At 47.8% G+C, this 14,224-nt stretch overlaps 1 protein-coding gene across 6 annotated transcripts in view; it reads right to left on the bottom strand.

The window, feature by feature from the left end:
* prrc2b (proline-rich coiled-coil 2B) overlaps positions 1 to 14,224 on the bottom strand; it is a 31,290-nt gene that overhangs the window by 6,767 nt on the left and 10,299 nt on the right. For 2 of the 6 annotated variants that reach the window (XM_010877974.5, XM_020053332.3), the window contains exons 8-29: positions 13,804 to 13,940; positions 13,513 to 13,682; positions 13,311 to 13,398; positions 13,034 to 13,193; positions 12,267 to 12,624; positions 11,876 to 12,063; positions 10,124 to 10,328; positions 7,382 to 9,707; positions 6,604 to 6,767; positions 5,776 to 5,891; positions 5,441 to 5,582; positions 4,989 to 5,353; positions 4,731 to 4,832; positions 4,377 to 4,569; positions 3,763 to 3,860; positions 3,178 to 3,546; positions 2,895 to 3,062; positions 2,686 to 2,724; positions 2,473 to 2,552; positions 1,888 to 1,960; positions 1,493 to 1,624; positions 948 to 1,157 (exon numbers count right to left, since the gene is read on the bottom strand). In XM_010877974.5, coding sequence (XP_010876276.2) covers positions 948 to 1,157; positions 1,493 to 1,624; positions 1,888 to 1,960; positions 2,473 to 2,552; positions 2,686 to 2,724; positions 2,895 to 3,062; positions 3,178 to 3,546; positions 3,763 to 3,860; positions 4,377 to 4,569; positions 4,731 to 4,832; positions 4,989 to 5,353; positions 5,441 to 5,582; positions 5,776 to 5,891; positions 6,604 to 6,767; positions 7,382 to 9,707; positions 10,124 to 10,328; positions 11,876 to 12,063; positions 12,267 to 12,624; positions 13,034 to 13,193; positions 13,311 to 13,398; positions 13,513 to 13,682; positions 13,804 to 13,940 — 5,883 coding nt within the window. Of the gene's footprint in view, positions 1 to 923; positions 1,158 to 1,492; positions 1,625 to 1,887; positions 1,961 to 2,472; positions 2,553 to 2,685; positions 2,725 to 2,894; positions 3,063 to 3,177; positions 3,547 to 3,762; positions 3,861 to 4,376; positions 4,570 to 4,730; positions 4,833 to 4,988; positions 5,354 to 5,440; positions 5,583 to 5,775; positions 5,892 to 6,603; positions 6,768 to 7,381; positions 9,708 to 10,123; positions 10,329 to 11,875; positions 12,064 to 12,266; positions 12,625 to 13,033; positions 13,194 to 13,310; positions 13,399 to 13,512; positions 13,683 to 13,803; positions 13,941 to 14,224 lie in introns of those variants that run through there. The other 4 variants (XM_020053333.3, XM_020053336.2, XM_010877977.5 and 1 more) reach the window with 4 other exon arrangements.

A 14,224-nucleotide genomic window follows, 5' to 3' on the forward strand; every position in this document is an offset into this window, starting at 1 on the left:
CTGACAAAATACTTTTTTGCCCCACTGTAAGTCAGATTGGATGGGGAGCGTTGGTGAACTGTGATCTTCAGGTCTCCACAAAGACGTTCAATAGGGTTTAAGTCTGGGCTTTGGCTGGACTTCTCAAGAAGACAAGAGTCACAGACTTGTGTTGAAGTCACTCCAGCATTGCCTTGGCTGTGCTGCGGGTTGTCATGTTGAATGATGACTTGTCGCACCAGTGTGAAGTCCGGCGTGCACTGGACCAGGTTTGCGTCAAGGACCGTTCTGTATTTTGCTCTCTTAATCCTTCCCCCAGTTTTGACCTGTCTCCCAGTTCTTGCCGGTGAGAACCATCCACATAGCATGATGCTTCCACTACCCTGCTTCACCAGAGGGATAGTATAAGTCAGGTGAGTAGCACTATATGCGCTTGGCTTTCATTGACATATAGTTGGATTTCAGTCCCATCAAACAGATTATTTTTCATCATCCTCTGAGATCTTCAGGTGGCATTGTTGAAATATATCGTTCATATGATTCCACACATTTCATATCCCTTTTACTCAGGAGCGGCTTCAATCAAGAATGAGGAGCTGAATGATGGCGTGCTGCAGAGATGGATTTCCTTCTGGCAGGTTCTGCCATCTCTGCAGAGAAACTCAGAAGCTCTGTTCTGAGTGCCCACTGGGTTCTTGGTCATCTCCCCGAACAAGGCCATTCTGGCCTTTTACAAATGTATAAAAACAACTTTGGTTCATTATGAAGTACCGTGCTAAGCTAGAATTCTTTTAATAATTTATAAATTAAGTCAGTGACACAACAAATTGTGGAGAAAGGCATCTGAATACTTTCCAAAGGCACTGAATAGATCTGATAAAAAGTTCATTTGCAGATTCGATTGAAATAAAAACAAAAAACAAAATATATTAAAATCAAATTACCTATTCCTACAGTGGGTGGCTCACCTTCATGCCATCCTCGGATCCCTTAACAGAGGGCTCAGGGGCCGAGGGAGGGGTGGAGTGGGAAGGCTCGCGCCCGGGGTTGGGATAAGAGGGGGAGCGGATGATCACGGTCTTCTTGACCTGCATAAGAGGTCTCTGGATAGGGGTGGGGAAGGGGCCGGTAGTGGAGGGACGCAGGTGCATAACCATGCTGCCCTGAGGAGGAGGGACCTGGTTATGGGAAAGTGGGAGACACACACACAGTTACCATGGAAACATGACTCAGTGGATCTACATGGTTATCTTTTCTTAGGCAAACCTTGAGTAGGTAGCAGACAGTTGTGCAAGGCTGAATTTTTTCCAGAAAGAATTCCAAAATTACAGCCAATATAATTGCTACATTTTCATGACTCAAAAAACAATAAGGTCGAGGGGCCATTGGGCTTTTTTTTTTATAGAGCAGATTAAGGTAGCAGCACGTCAAAACCGATCAGTCATTCAAATGGTGCAACAACATCACAGTTATTTGAACAAACAGAATGATGAGTGTGTGAGGCATCTATAACCTTGCCGTGGATGGGACACAGCAGGGGCTCAAACCAGCCGGTGGCCGGGTCTCTGTAGCAGCAACTACAGGTCAGGCCCGGGCCTCTGCAGGCCCAACCTCGCTGCTGAACAGCCTGCATGGATGAGGTCTTCTGTTTCCAATGAAATGGGAGGGGGAGGCTATATGAGTGTGTATGAGCAGCTGGGAATGGGACAGGACTGTGTGTGTGTGATTTGTGAGAGAGTGACTGTGTGGCCTGCTGGTCTAAGAGCAGTGCATATTTGTGTGCGTATGCGAAGTGCTCTGGAGGACCTACACTGGTGGCTGACCTAGGTTGTTGATTGTAGAGTGAGCAGTATCTACAACTACCAAGGTGTGTTTATGTGCCACACGTGTGAGACTGTTGGTTCATACCTGCTGGGTGTAATGTCCAGACAGGGGGCCCACGGGGCCTGACTGCTTCCCACTGGGACTGGCAGACCCTGGTCTGTGGGGAGGGACAGACATATGTACCATTAGCTTCCAATATCATCAGAATCAATGACTGACTTACCATCCAGCATAACAGTTAGAAACTACTCTTTATTGTGGATGTCGAAGCGCAAGCAGTGAAAGTGTTTTGAACAAGGAACACACACACCAAAGGCATTCTTCCCACATAGAAATGGTTCCAAAACTAAGAAACTTTGTTCTGTCTTGGCTATATAAAGTTAAAAACCACAGAGGTTAGTTTGACATTAAGATGTAACTGCTAGCAAAGCCATCAAATGATTATACCAGTCAAATTCAAGGCAGGAAGTAGCACAGGAAAGATTTACACACACTGGTAACCTCCTGCCCCTTAAATGGCTGAACAGTGTAATTTCTGAATTAATTTGTTTAAATTAACAACATTGCATTATTTGTGAATTTCTCAAGAAACAATGACAAACATGGATAAGGATCTAATCTAAAAGCAGACATGTTGCTGCAGGGTCATCTTTAACCTGTACAGCTCACCTGTTGTATCCTCCAGACATGCCCGGGGAGTGATTGGACTTGTCAGAGAACTGGAAGCCTTTCATTTCCATCTGGGAGGTCTGAAGGAAGACAAACATTGCCATTAAATGTAATAACCTCTTCATTTTATCTACTCAATGTTCAATCTACAAAATGTGGGATTGAAGTGATAGTTCACCCAAAAGACAAATTCACTTGCAGGTTTTTCCTTACCTTGTAAGTAGTATACGGACCAGTAGACATTGGGAAATTCTGTGAAAACATTCAAGTAATTTGGAAATTTAGGTGAACTATCCCTTCTATTTCAAAGGGACGGGTTTCACTAAATTCAATAACCATTCTTTTTTCATTCCAAATTAAACTCAAAGCTAACATTTACCAATCATTCAAGACATTGTGGAAAGGGGGCCTACGGAGCTTACCTCTCTGCTGCCAGTCATGACTGGAGGCTGGGTGCCAGGAGGGAGCATCCTGCGTGGGGCTCCAACGGAAAGGTTTTGGCCCTGCTGGAGCTGGATGGACTGGGGAAGGATGAGGTGCTGCTGAGCAGAGCCATAACGCAGCTGGGAGCCTGGCAGAGGCATTGTGACCTGGAAATAGAGGAGAAAGGAGAGGGGATCAACAAATTGTCTGACAAAAACATAACATGACGATTAGAAGCAAATCTCTCCCCAGAGTGCTGCCGACTGAGCGGCTCCCCTGTACCTGTATAAGCTGAGAGTCCATGAGCTGGGAGGAGCCCATGCCAGGGTTAGGGTTCATCTGGCCGTCGTAAACCATGGGCTGACTGCCATTCATGGGCTGGTAGTGGGAGCCTGACTGGGGCTTGACCATGTCTGACGGTTGCATGCCAGCAAAGGCCGAGTAGGGCCCCTTGAGGGGGCCACCGCTCGACAACACCATGGGGCTGGGCTGGGACAGATTGGGGTGCATGTACACCTGGGACCTGAAGGGGGGAATGGAGTTGAACATCTCCTGGGACTGGGAGACAGGCAGCCCCCCCCGGAGACCAAGCTGGGCCTGCGCCTGTAGAGAGGTGTGCAGGGAGATGGGGATCTGCTGGGCAGCCGCCGCCTGGGTCCAAACATGGAATAGTGAACACAAATAGTACAGTTTAGAAAACACTATCGATAATGACAAAAGTCAAGAGAAAATAACGACAATGCCTATATAACAGGACAACTGTATAGGATAGAGTAATTAATGAAATAGTAATACTACAGAGAGCTACCATTTCAGGACTATTGTAACAACTCTTAGGACTTCTGGACTACTTCCTGAGTGTAATACCTGCTGGTAGCTTTGCTGCTGGGTCATGTTCGGGGGCACCAGACGAGGCTGGCTGGGAAAGACGTGCCCGTCCAGATAGAGCGGTGGGATGTGGTTACCTACAGAGACAGGAAAAACAGTGCTGTTTGAAACAGGGTATCTGCAGGTTACAGCAAGTTAAATTGAATTTGCCAAAACTTGCCAGATGCGCCAGTATGATGTACAGCCTAATAATGCTAACAAGAATAATAATGCACACATAAGAAATACAAATAATCTGCTTACCTCGCTGTCACATGTAGTTGTCTATCTAATTTAAAGTAATTTTTAGACAACATACCAAACCTAGCTTCAGCAGAGCATTGTTGTAAATGGTAACCAACACATACTCAGCCACGGTAGCCACCATGTGTAAACCCCTGGGTGTACACGCAGTAGGCAGAATTTATTCTCGTTTCAGTTGTTGCTTTTTGCGGTCTGTCTGTAAGTGACTGCTAACAATAACGTTACTGATTTTACACTTCAGCACATTTCTAACTCCATGATAGCTGTACAATCCTACAGTCATACAATACATAGTCCTTGCGCAAATACAGCAACTACACCAGTGTCAACGTGTCTGAGAGTCCTCTTACCCTGCATGGACATGGATGGGGCCACGGACGCCACGGGCATGGGGGGCATAGACACCCCACCAAAGGAGCTGTAGCTGACCCCACTGGAGGAGCCCACACTGCAGGGAGGCTGGGCGCCAGAGGTACCCCCAACAGGCGAGCCCTGCTCGGGGAGAGACTGGGAGTTCTCCCACGCCTTACGGGCTGACTCCATCTGACGAAGAGTGGGTGAAGTTCACAAAAAAGGTGTTCACTAACATTACGTTAGTGACATTAACTACCTTATCTAGGCTTAATTTAACCTGGTAGGTGACTGAGAATTAAACGTCTTGAACAAGAATAGCGGTCAGCTGTGAGTGTAAGGCAGTAATGTACCTTGAGTGTTAGATCGGCGCTGGGAAAGGAGATTGGGTTGAGATTGATGCCAGGCTGCAGATGATCTCTACGCAGCATGGGGATGGCCTGGGTTAGGGCCGGCTGCATACAAATTATTTAGTCACTACTCAGTCACACACCGCCATCCATCCCTTTGACGGTATTGTGAATTTCAGTAAGCCACTTAGTCAATTCTGTAACCCATTCCGTAAACATGAGGTGACCACTTAAATCTAGTAGTACTCCATTTGTACTCACATTGCTGGCGAGGGCATCTTGCAGCTTGGTGACAGGATTGGACACAGGCACTGGGGTGGAGCCAGGGGGCAGGCTGAAGTCAGAGTCCTTGGCACTCACGCCAAACTCAATCGGCGGGACGGGCAGAACCGTGTCCACGTGGAGGTCCACCCCATTGACGGGAGTGATGGGCCCGCCTTCCAGGCGCTCCACGCCCTCCGAGCCCTTGCGGTGTTTGAGCGAGCGCTCGTTCCCGATGGGCCCGGGCTTGTGCTGCTCCTTGCTCTGCTCGGGCCCAGCGTCAGAGTCCTCAGAGTTGGGCTCGCTGGCGGTGTAGGACACTTGCTTAGTCCAGGAGTCTCCTCCAGATGACTGGACTGACAGAGCTGAGGGAAGGAAGAGTAGGAACTCAACACAGTTGACAAAAGAAGACAGGGTCTGGGGTGACTGGGCTGTCTGTCTTCTACTCGTACCTGAGCTGTTGGTCTCCCAGATCTCAGTGCCCAGGTTGTTAGCAGAGAGGCCCTCCTCTGGCTGATCCATTGTCATGCTACTCTGCTTCTTTGCAAACCGCGGGGGCATCTTGGAGGTGATCGGCCTGTTTTTTACTGGCACCTGCAGTGTGGTAAAGGGGCAATCTTTTTCAAAATGATGTAAAGAAAAACTTGTACAGCTATACATTTAGCATATATACAAGTGAGAATGAGGAAAAAAAAAACTGATACTTGCGTCAATCAATTTCAAAACAGTACAACTTTACTCCAGTCTTTTACACCCTTTGGCACAAAGTGTGAATCTGGCAGCTTACTGAAACTCCCTGGTCTTTCCTCCTCCTGTCATCTTCCTGCGGGCGTCGCTGTGGCTTTTTGGACAGATCCTGGAAGCCATCTGGACTGGGAAGGGGACCCCCAGTATCCCCTTCAACTGGAAGATACAGGCAGGTGACAAATTAGAGGAAAAACCTGAATAAATGATTGGAGGAACATAAAACAGATGCTTCCATACAGGTTCCCCGCATGATAAGATACAGCAATTAACACCCCATCACGCTCTGCCAAAGCCAAATAGGCTCGGCTGACCTCGATTTTGGACCAAGATGTGGCAAGAAGAAAGGATCTAGGTGACTTTGAAAGTGTGTTCATTATGGGGGCAAGGACGGCAGGGTCTTTAGTCACAGACTGCACAACTAGCTAGTGTTTCAAAAGGAAAACAGACTAAAGATACATCTGCATTTAGATCAATGGGACAGACAGTAACTAGGGTTGGAAATTGTGGCACATATTCAATGCCTATGACGCTTGTGCATTACTGCAATATGTAAGGAAACAGAAGAGCAACTCCTTCCCATGTGACTGACAACGTCAACGCAGGACATGATCAGACAGCCTCAGAAAGAACAGTCCATCCAGAACAACAAGGAAAGGGATATTAAAGTATCCCAACAGAGTATGAACCCCTCATTAGCAAGGTTTTTCCGTCAATTTGTTACCCGTCTTTATAAACACCACATCAAATGAGCCTGTGGGCCACACTTGGCCGGAGGTCAACCAGTTTGAGACTACTGGTTCCGATTTAAGTAATTTGTGATTTAATATGACTCGTGTATCTGGTACTATGAAGTGCCTGGCATACTCACTCTGGTAGCTGTTAAGGTCGTACTGGGAGAGTGGTTCTACCATATCTCCCTTAACAGACCCGGACTTCAGCTCCTTCTCCAGCTTCTTCCCTGAGGACTCATTGGACAGATGGCCTTCATCAGACTGCTCAACAATGTAGACGGGCCCTGTCTCTGGGCTCCGGCTAGAAAAAGGAAGAGAAATTCCTCAAGTCAGGGGGATACCACTTAGGATTACCACAATGTCTGAATGACAAGATCAGGGGGAACACCAATTAGAATACACATTTTTTGTGGTGGTACATTCTAATAAGACAATTTATGTTGCCTCAACTTTGGGTCAAGAAATGTGTACGTTTTGTTTAAACTTTTAAATAACTTACAATGCTGCATTTAGGAAAGCAGATATAAGAATATTTAGGCTATTCACAAATCAAAATATTGAGGTGGATGCGTGAACCTATAGATTTGTTTTATGATTGATCATAGAAGCATATCACCTAGCCTATCAAGTGATATTCAAAATTAACTGTAAAACAATTAGCCATACAACAGTGCATTATCGTATATTATTGTGCATTATGCTAATAGTCCAATGGGGAATTAGCCTTTTGACATGTTGCCATGCATGTTGCTCACTGTGATGCATGGCTATGGACTGCTAGTGTTGCCAAGTGTTCTTTTTAAAAGCCAGTGTCTTGATGCTTCAATGATGTTTAAACCCATAAGTCAGGGTGGAAAAAACTTTTTTGGAATGTTCTTTCACCAATTTAAGGGACTAAAGTTAGCAGGTAATCACCTCTTATGGTTGGACGCCCCTCCGTTTTGCCAGCCATCATTCCTGTTGGAAGAAGGCTGAACGTTGGGGTTGTCCAAGGAGCGCGGCACTTTGTTCCCCTCCAACAGGGACGGCTCTCCTTTCCTGTTCTGCCGGTCTACCAAGGGCCGCTGGCTGGAGAAGCTCCTCTTGGCTAGCTCCCTCTTCTCTCCGGAGCCTGGCTCTCCATGGCCTGAGTCTGAGTGCACGTCTCCTCCATGGTTTGGCTGCTGCCCTACACCACGCTTCTCCCTCCAGTCACTAAAGTCACTGTTCTCTGAGCCCGTCTCCCAGTCCTCTGTCTGGCCGTGCTGACCACCGGACCTAGCAGCCCCTCCAGAGTAGTGGCCAGTGGGCCAGCCATCCTCTCTACCTGCCTCCTTGGAGTGGCCCGGCCAAGGGTAGGCGAATCCGTCTGATCCATTGATGTACTCGTCGCTGGTCCACTGGCTACTGCCCGGCTCCCTTTCTTGACGCAGCCGGCGGAAGCGTGGTGGTTTGTCCTGGCGTGGCGGCCGGCGTCTTCTCAACAGCTGTTGTCCCGAGTTGTCATTGTCTATGTAGTACTCCCCCTCCCCACTGCGGTCCTCAGTGCCATTCTCCACAAAGGAGCCAGTAGAGCCAGCAAACTTGGGGGCGTATTTGAGGGGCTCGCGGTCTGTCGTTGGTCTCCTGGAGTAGCTGTCGGTGCCATAGCCGTTTTCTTGCATGGGCCCGCCACCGTTGCCAAACTGGCTCCCCCGGCCCCTCCAAGTGTCTCTGGAGCCGTTGTTGAACCCGCGGCCATTGTTGTAGACCCTGCCAGCATCGAGTCTGGGAGGAAGAGAGCGGCCACCGCCTCCGAACCCCCTGCCACCGGCTTTAGCTTTGTCTCGGTTGTCACCGGCCACCTGGTCGTCAGTGTACACCTTGTTGGACCTCCAAGAGTCTCGGTCGGCCTTCCTGATCTCTCCCTGCTCTGGGTAGCTGCCACCCTCTCCGTTCTCAGAGCCCTTCTGGCGTCTCCGCTTGGGCAGCTCCTCGTATTCTGATGCCTCACTCAGAGTTTCACTGACATTGCGCCTCCTAGGCTTCCCTCTCTGCAGGTCCTCAACCTTGGTGAAGTCCCTGGGCAGTCCTCTGCCTCTGCCTGGTCTCTGGGCCCCAGCAGAGTCCCTGCTGTTATTATAGTTGTAGCCTCCTCTGGGGTTCTCCCCACCTCGACCTCCCCGGCCACCACGGTCTGCTCTGGAGCTGAACTCCCTGAAGCCGCCGCGACTTCGACCTCTACCAGTTCCTCTGGCTCCAGCAAACGCCTGCTCCTCATCAATGAAGATCCAGTTGTTGCGTCTCGGCGCTGCAGGCTCCCTGGTCTCCTGGCTGTCTCTGGGGGATTGGCTCTTCCCGCCGTCCCAGCTGTTCTCCTTGGGCAAATCCTCATTGTGGGTACTGGCTGGCCGGTCGACTTTAGCGGGGGCTGGTAGTTGGTGCTGCTTATCTTCTGGAAGCTTCTCAATAGCAGGTGAAGCTGAGCGTCTGTTATTTACTAGGGGCTGGTTGTCTTTCTTCAAGTCATATACGTTGGTTAGCACCTCCTTCTCCAGGCGGTAAGGGACTACCTTCTCCTCAGGCTCCACCTCGGGTTTCTCGTTCTCCTTGTCTTCCACCTTCAGGGCCTTGAGCACGGGCTTCTTGATGGGTCCGGTCCTGCGGATCAAGATCCTACCTGCGGTCTCTGAGGGCTGGCTGATGCTGCTGCTGGATGAGCTGGAGCCAGGATCAGACCACTGGTTCTGTACAGGAGGACCACCTTCCTTCTTCTGGCCCCCATCTCGTCTCCAGAAGTCTGAGTCAAAGCCCTTTTCCTTGGAGGTGTCAAAGGCTTCATCACGGGGATCAGTGCTGTCCTTCAAGTGCCTATCTTTGGCCTCCTGTTTGGGGTAGTCACTGTCTATCTGCTGTTGTTGGGGGCGGCTTGGGACCGCAGAGAGCAAATGGTCTCTGTCTGGGCCTCTGCTCTGGTGGTAGGTAGGATGGGAAAGGCCATCAGAGGGGTGGTCTAGGCACTCGTTACTCTGGTCTTCATACAAGTCCTGCTGGGAACAGGCCCGGTCACTCCGGTCATCTGGCTGGCTCCTGTCTGAGCTCTCATGCTGTCTCTGGTAGGGTGGGGTGAAACTGCGAGAGGGGTAGCCATCTTGGCTCCAAACAGGGTAGGGTTCAGTGGAGGGGGCTCTCCTCTCCTGGTGCATGTTGGGATGGCAGCCTTCGTCAGAAACAGAACTTGGGCTGTTCAGGTGGTCAGGCTGCGCCATTGGTTTCATCATTCCTACAGTGTGGCCAAAAGAGGGTTTTACAGGTTATTTGAAGATCTATATTATTCTGTTAGGTTTAGAGTGGTGCTGGGGTCTAAGGTGTCGAGGCACCATCCCAACCGGGTTCAGTAGCAGGGCGTCAGAACCAGTGGTGAGGCTCCAACAGTTGGTGCATAAAGGGGGATATGACAGAGGACAAATATCCTGAACCTGAACTCAAGAGGCTGTTGGAGAGTTTCTGCGTTAAGCAGTTAAGCAGCTTTACTATTAATTGGAAATACTGTAATTAAAGATAAAAAGATTATAACATAATAAACAAAAAGCATTTTCCCCAAACAGAAAAACAACGATTTCCCAACAATAAAAACAAATTATCAAATCAAGTTCCTTCATCATTATACTTCAGTATAAAGGGTCCCCCAGGGCTCACCTGAAGAGTGGAGAGTGCTGGGGTAGTAGTCCACAGGGGAGCGGCCCTGGGCCATCCGGGGGTCCATAAATGGTGGCATCATCATCCAGCGGGGGTCAAAGCCAAGCATGTGGGGTGGGTAGTAGCCCCTCTGTGTGTGGCTAGAGCCAGAGGAGGCAGGGTGGCCAGACTGCTGCTGCCAGTGCTGCATCTTAAACACCTGCTCCTGAGAAGGGAGGGTGAAGACGGGGACAAAGATCAGGAACCCACTTAGTTACACATCGGTACAATCACAACTACAAAAAATAAACAGTTAAATGATGCGAAAACACTTTGGGTTACCAATTACTAGCTGAATAAAATACATAGAAAAGGTATACATGACCAAGTAGAAATTATAAGTAGCACTGGAGCCACCACTGAAAAATCTATAGTCTGGTGTGTGTGTGTGTGTGTGTGTGTACACGCTGTAAGAAACATTTCAATGTAGCCCTGTTCATTTAGACTAGGGCCTTTGAAAGTAAGGGGTTAACAGCGTGACTAAATGCGGTTTAAAATGCTTTGGGAAGTGAGTAAGCAGTGAGTGGGTCTTTATTTTTTTTAGGTGCCTTTTCTTGTAGATCCACCACACAAGTTAAAGCTCTACCCAACAGAACAACAAGAACATCATTTGGCACCTTCAAAATACCCTCATATCCAATCTGTTGCTATTTTTCTTACAATGATCATTTGGCATGTGTTTAAAATCTGAATGAGGGAATTTTACGCCGATATTAGAAACGTCTCAACAAATAACATGTCAGTTTCAATCGATTAGGATGTCTAGCCCAGGGGTGCAACAGCGTTTGACAGCTCTGCAGAAAATTTTAGGCAAAAATAATTTACTGGAAATTATATCCTTCTTAATTTCAGTATGATTAAACAGAGTTTAGAATTGTTCTCAAATGTATTAGTAAATAGACAAACCAATTTCAGTTGCCTATTAGTCATATCAACTCTGACCGACAAAAGAAAACACACAAGAGGTTGAAAAATATTTTGTCGAATTTAGTCATTTCCACCCATATTTTCTAATTAGACAACAGACATTAAAATTCATATATAGAAATATCTGTTGTCCCAGTGCATATGAAGGCCTATGTTTGAAAATAAAAAGAATCGCCCTTGTACATGTTTAACTGAATTAATCAACTAAGCGTTCAAACATGTTTTGCCATGTTAGGAAGGCCTACATAACAGCTTTAGAATGAACCATTTCAAATAACTAGCCTATAATAATATGTGCAGTAGAGTGGGAGGTGAATTGTTACGATGCGCAGGAAAATTTGTCATTACTTTGCGGTAGCATTTCATGTAGAGCAATCATTCACAACATGGATTTAGTGGCAGTTCCAAAGCCGAATACAACTGCACTGCTCTGGGCGCATTTTGGTTTTAAGTCAAATTAGTTATTTGGAGGACAAAAATTGTGGGATTTGCTCCAGAAAGGTGGCAATCAAAAGCGTGAACACAAATGTGAAGATGTCCTGATCACAGGTGTATTATTACATTATTATTAGCCTTACACTATAATAATGGCATCCAATTCACAATATAGACAATTAAATAGTTGATTCCAATTGTGTGTGACAATTAATGGTCAAATGTCAATCGTGTCTGCCCTAGTTGCGGGCTGTTAATCCCACTGGCAATTAGAAGAGGGATTAGGAAATTAGGAGTCAGGGGGAAGGGGCTGCGGGGAAGGCGTCAGATGGCGTAGGCCAGGAGGCTCACCTGCTGTTGGTGCTGCTTTTGGAAGCGTGGTGGGAGGGACTTGGGGGCCTGGTGGTGGGCGTAGTCGGGCAGGGGGGAGGTGGGCTCGGCACCCGTATCATCATCACTGCGATATGGTGCAAAACCCAAGGTGGTCTCATCCCTGTAGTCCGGCTGGCTGGTGGAATGCTCCGAGGAACACTCGGTGTCTGGAACAGGTGACGGAGTGGGTTAAAATCCCACTTTCACATGGTTCCTACATGGCTTTTCAGTGAAATTGTTACCTACATGGCTTTTCAGTAAAAGAAATTGAGTAAAATATCCAATTTCAGCATATGCTAGGAAATAATTGCTAATAATTATTCTAACAACCCAAATGGATAAATAAAAACAAACAGTAAAGGTGGAAAACCTTTTGTGCTGTACTGCCAGCTCTCTGGGTGGGTTTTGCCCTCCCTGCCAGGGGAAAGTGCTGCCTCCTTGCTCTCGGCGTCCTTCGAACCCTCCTCAGACCTTGACAACTGCCTCTCAGTCTTCCCAAACTTCTCATCTAGCCTCTTGAGCTTCTCAGCACACGCGGCCAGTCTCTCCTCACGGGCACGTCTCTCTTCCTCCTCCCTGCGCCGCCGAGCTCTCTCAACGGCCTCAGAGAGCTCAGGTGACACAAATTTAGCCCGGGCTGGGCCCTGGGACTGTCCATGTCGCTCCTCCTGGTCGTCAAGGTTATCACTATGGTTGGCCAATCCCTGGACAGAGCACTTCTGCAGAGCCTTGACACAGCAGAGTACACAGCATGTCATCATGAGACCAGAGGACAATGACTAAACAACTGCAACATGGAATATTAAATGACTTTATTATTGGTGTAAATAAAGTGAGTACTTAAATGCTTGAGCATTAGTAATAATAACAATAATAATAATGTGCTCCTCCATTTTCCATTTTAAACATTGACCATTCAGGCAGTTTTATTTCATCCAGGGTTATGGAGAACAATAATTACTCTTGGGCCAGTGTAATCATGTGCACTGTCTTAAGACCTTCACTAGTTTCCTGTCATTTAAGACGATTGAAGAAATATGCATAGGTGCCCTCCGTATTTCTTCCAAACTTTGAGATTAGTGGCATTGAAGAGGATAGGGGAAACAGTCATGGCAACAGACTGAGGCACCATTTTACCTGGGTTTCTCCAGAAGGGAACCTGCCATTGGTCTTCCTATGGGCCATCTGCTCCTGGTAGGCCAGGTAAGCCTCATCCTCAGGGGCCTCCTGGGGGTATGTCCCCTCTCCAGAGCTCAGAGACAACTGACGCTCACGCTGCTGGTTCTCCCATTCAGCCCTGGGTCAGAGATCACAGTCAGTCATTGAAACATATTCACTGCTCTTCATTCAACCAGAAATGACAGGGATAATACTCAGTTCAGAGCCATAGGGGTAACAGCTGAGGTAACCTCACCACATTTTGTTCTTCTCGCCAGTGGCGTGCTCCTCCTCATCGTCACTGAACTTGAGTTTTTCGCCGTAATCAACTTCTTCATGGAGACCTGGAACAGCAAGGGAGCAACATTTTATTCAAGGTTCATCTAGTTTCATTGGGGTACATGACATGTGGCGCCTCGATTATGTGATTTCAGTTGAAGTATGAATATAGCCTGTACCTGCCCAGCCGTCTTCACAGTCATTGTCCAACTCATCCAGATCCTTCAGGTCCTCTGGGTTGATAATGGCCGGACGAGGGGGTCTGTCGCCAGGCCGACGGATTGGCCGGGAGGACGGGTTGCGAGGGGGCCCGCGGATGAAGCGGTTTTCTCCTCTCCTCACCTCGCCGCTACAAGGGCAAATAAAACATTGTGACACAAGAAGTGTACCATCATTTCCTCTTGCTAATAACAAAAAAAGGAATCCTCAGCATCTTATAGACTAGTAGGTCTATGCAGGGGACTACTCACTTGACTGACTCTTGGTTGTTACTGGGATAGGGCTGCCTGACCGTGGGCCTGTTGTCAAAACGGACTGGGGCCACCACGGTTACAGGGCCAGTGTGTTCAGCAGCGCCGGGAGCATCACGAGTTTCTTTGGGGCACATCTACAAACCAAAGGAGAAAATAAAAAAGGAATCAGAAAGAATCTGGAATTAATGTGACATGACAGGTGAAAATAAGTCAGCCAATTCCATTAATCAAATTACAAAGTGCAGTTTGGATGCTGGAATTGTTTAGTAATTCAATGGCTTGGTGCATCTAAACGATGAATGTTCTCACAGCTAGAGTGGACACGTGCAGATGACAGTTAGTAGCTGCGGCATAGCAGTTATCAGATTCAACACTAGGGGGTGCACTTGAATACGCTATTGAATACGCTATATAGAGG

This window comes from Esox lucius, chromosome 14, assembly GCF_011004845.1.
Source record: "Esox lucius isolate fEsoLuc1 chromosome 14, fEsoLuc1.pri, whole genome shotgun sequence".
NCBI classification, from domain to species: Eukaryota; Metazoa; Chordata; class Actinopteri; order Esociformes; family Esocidae; genus Esox; species Esox lucius.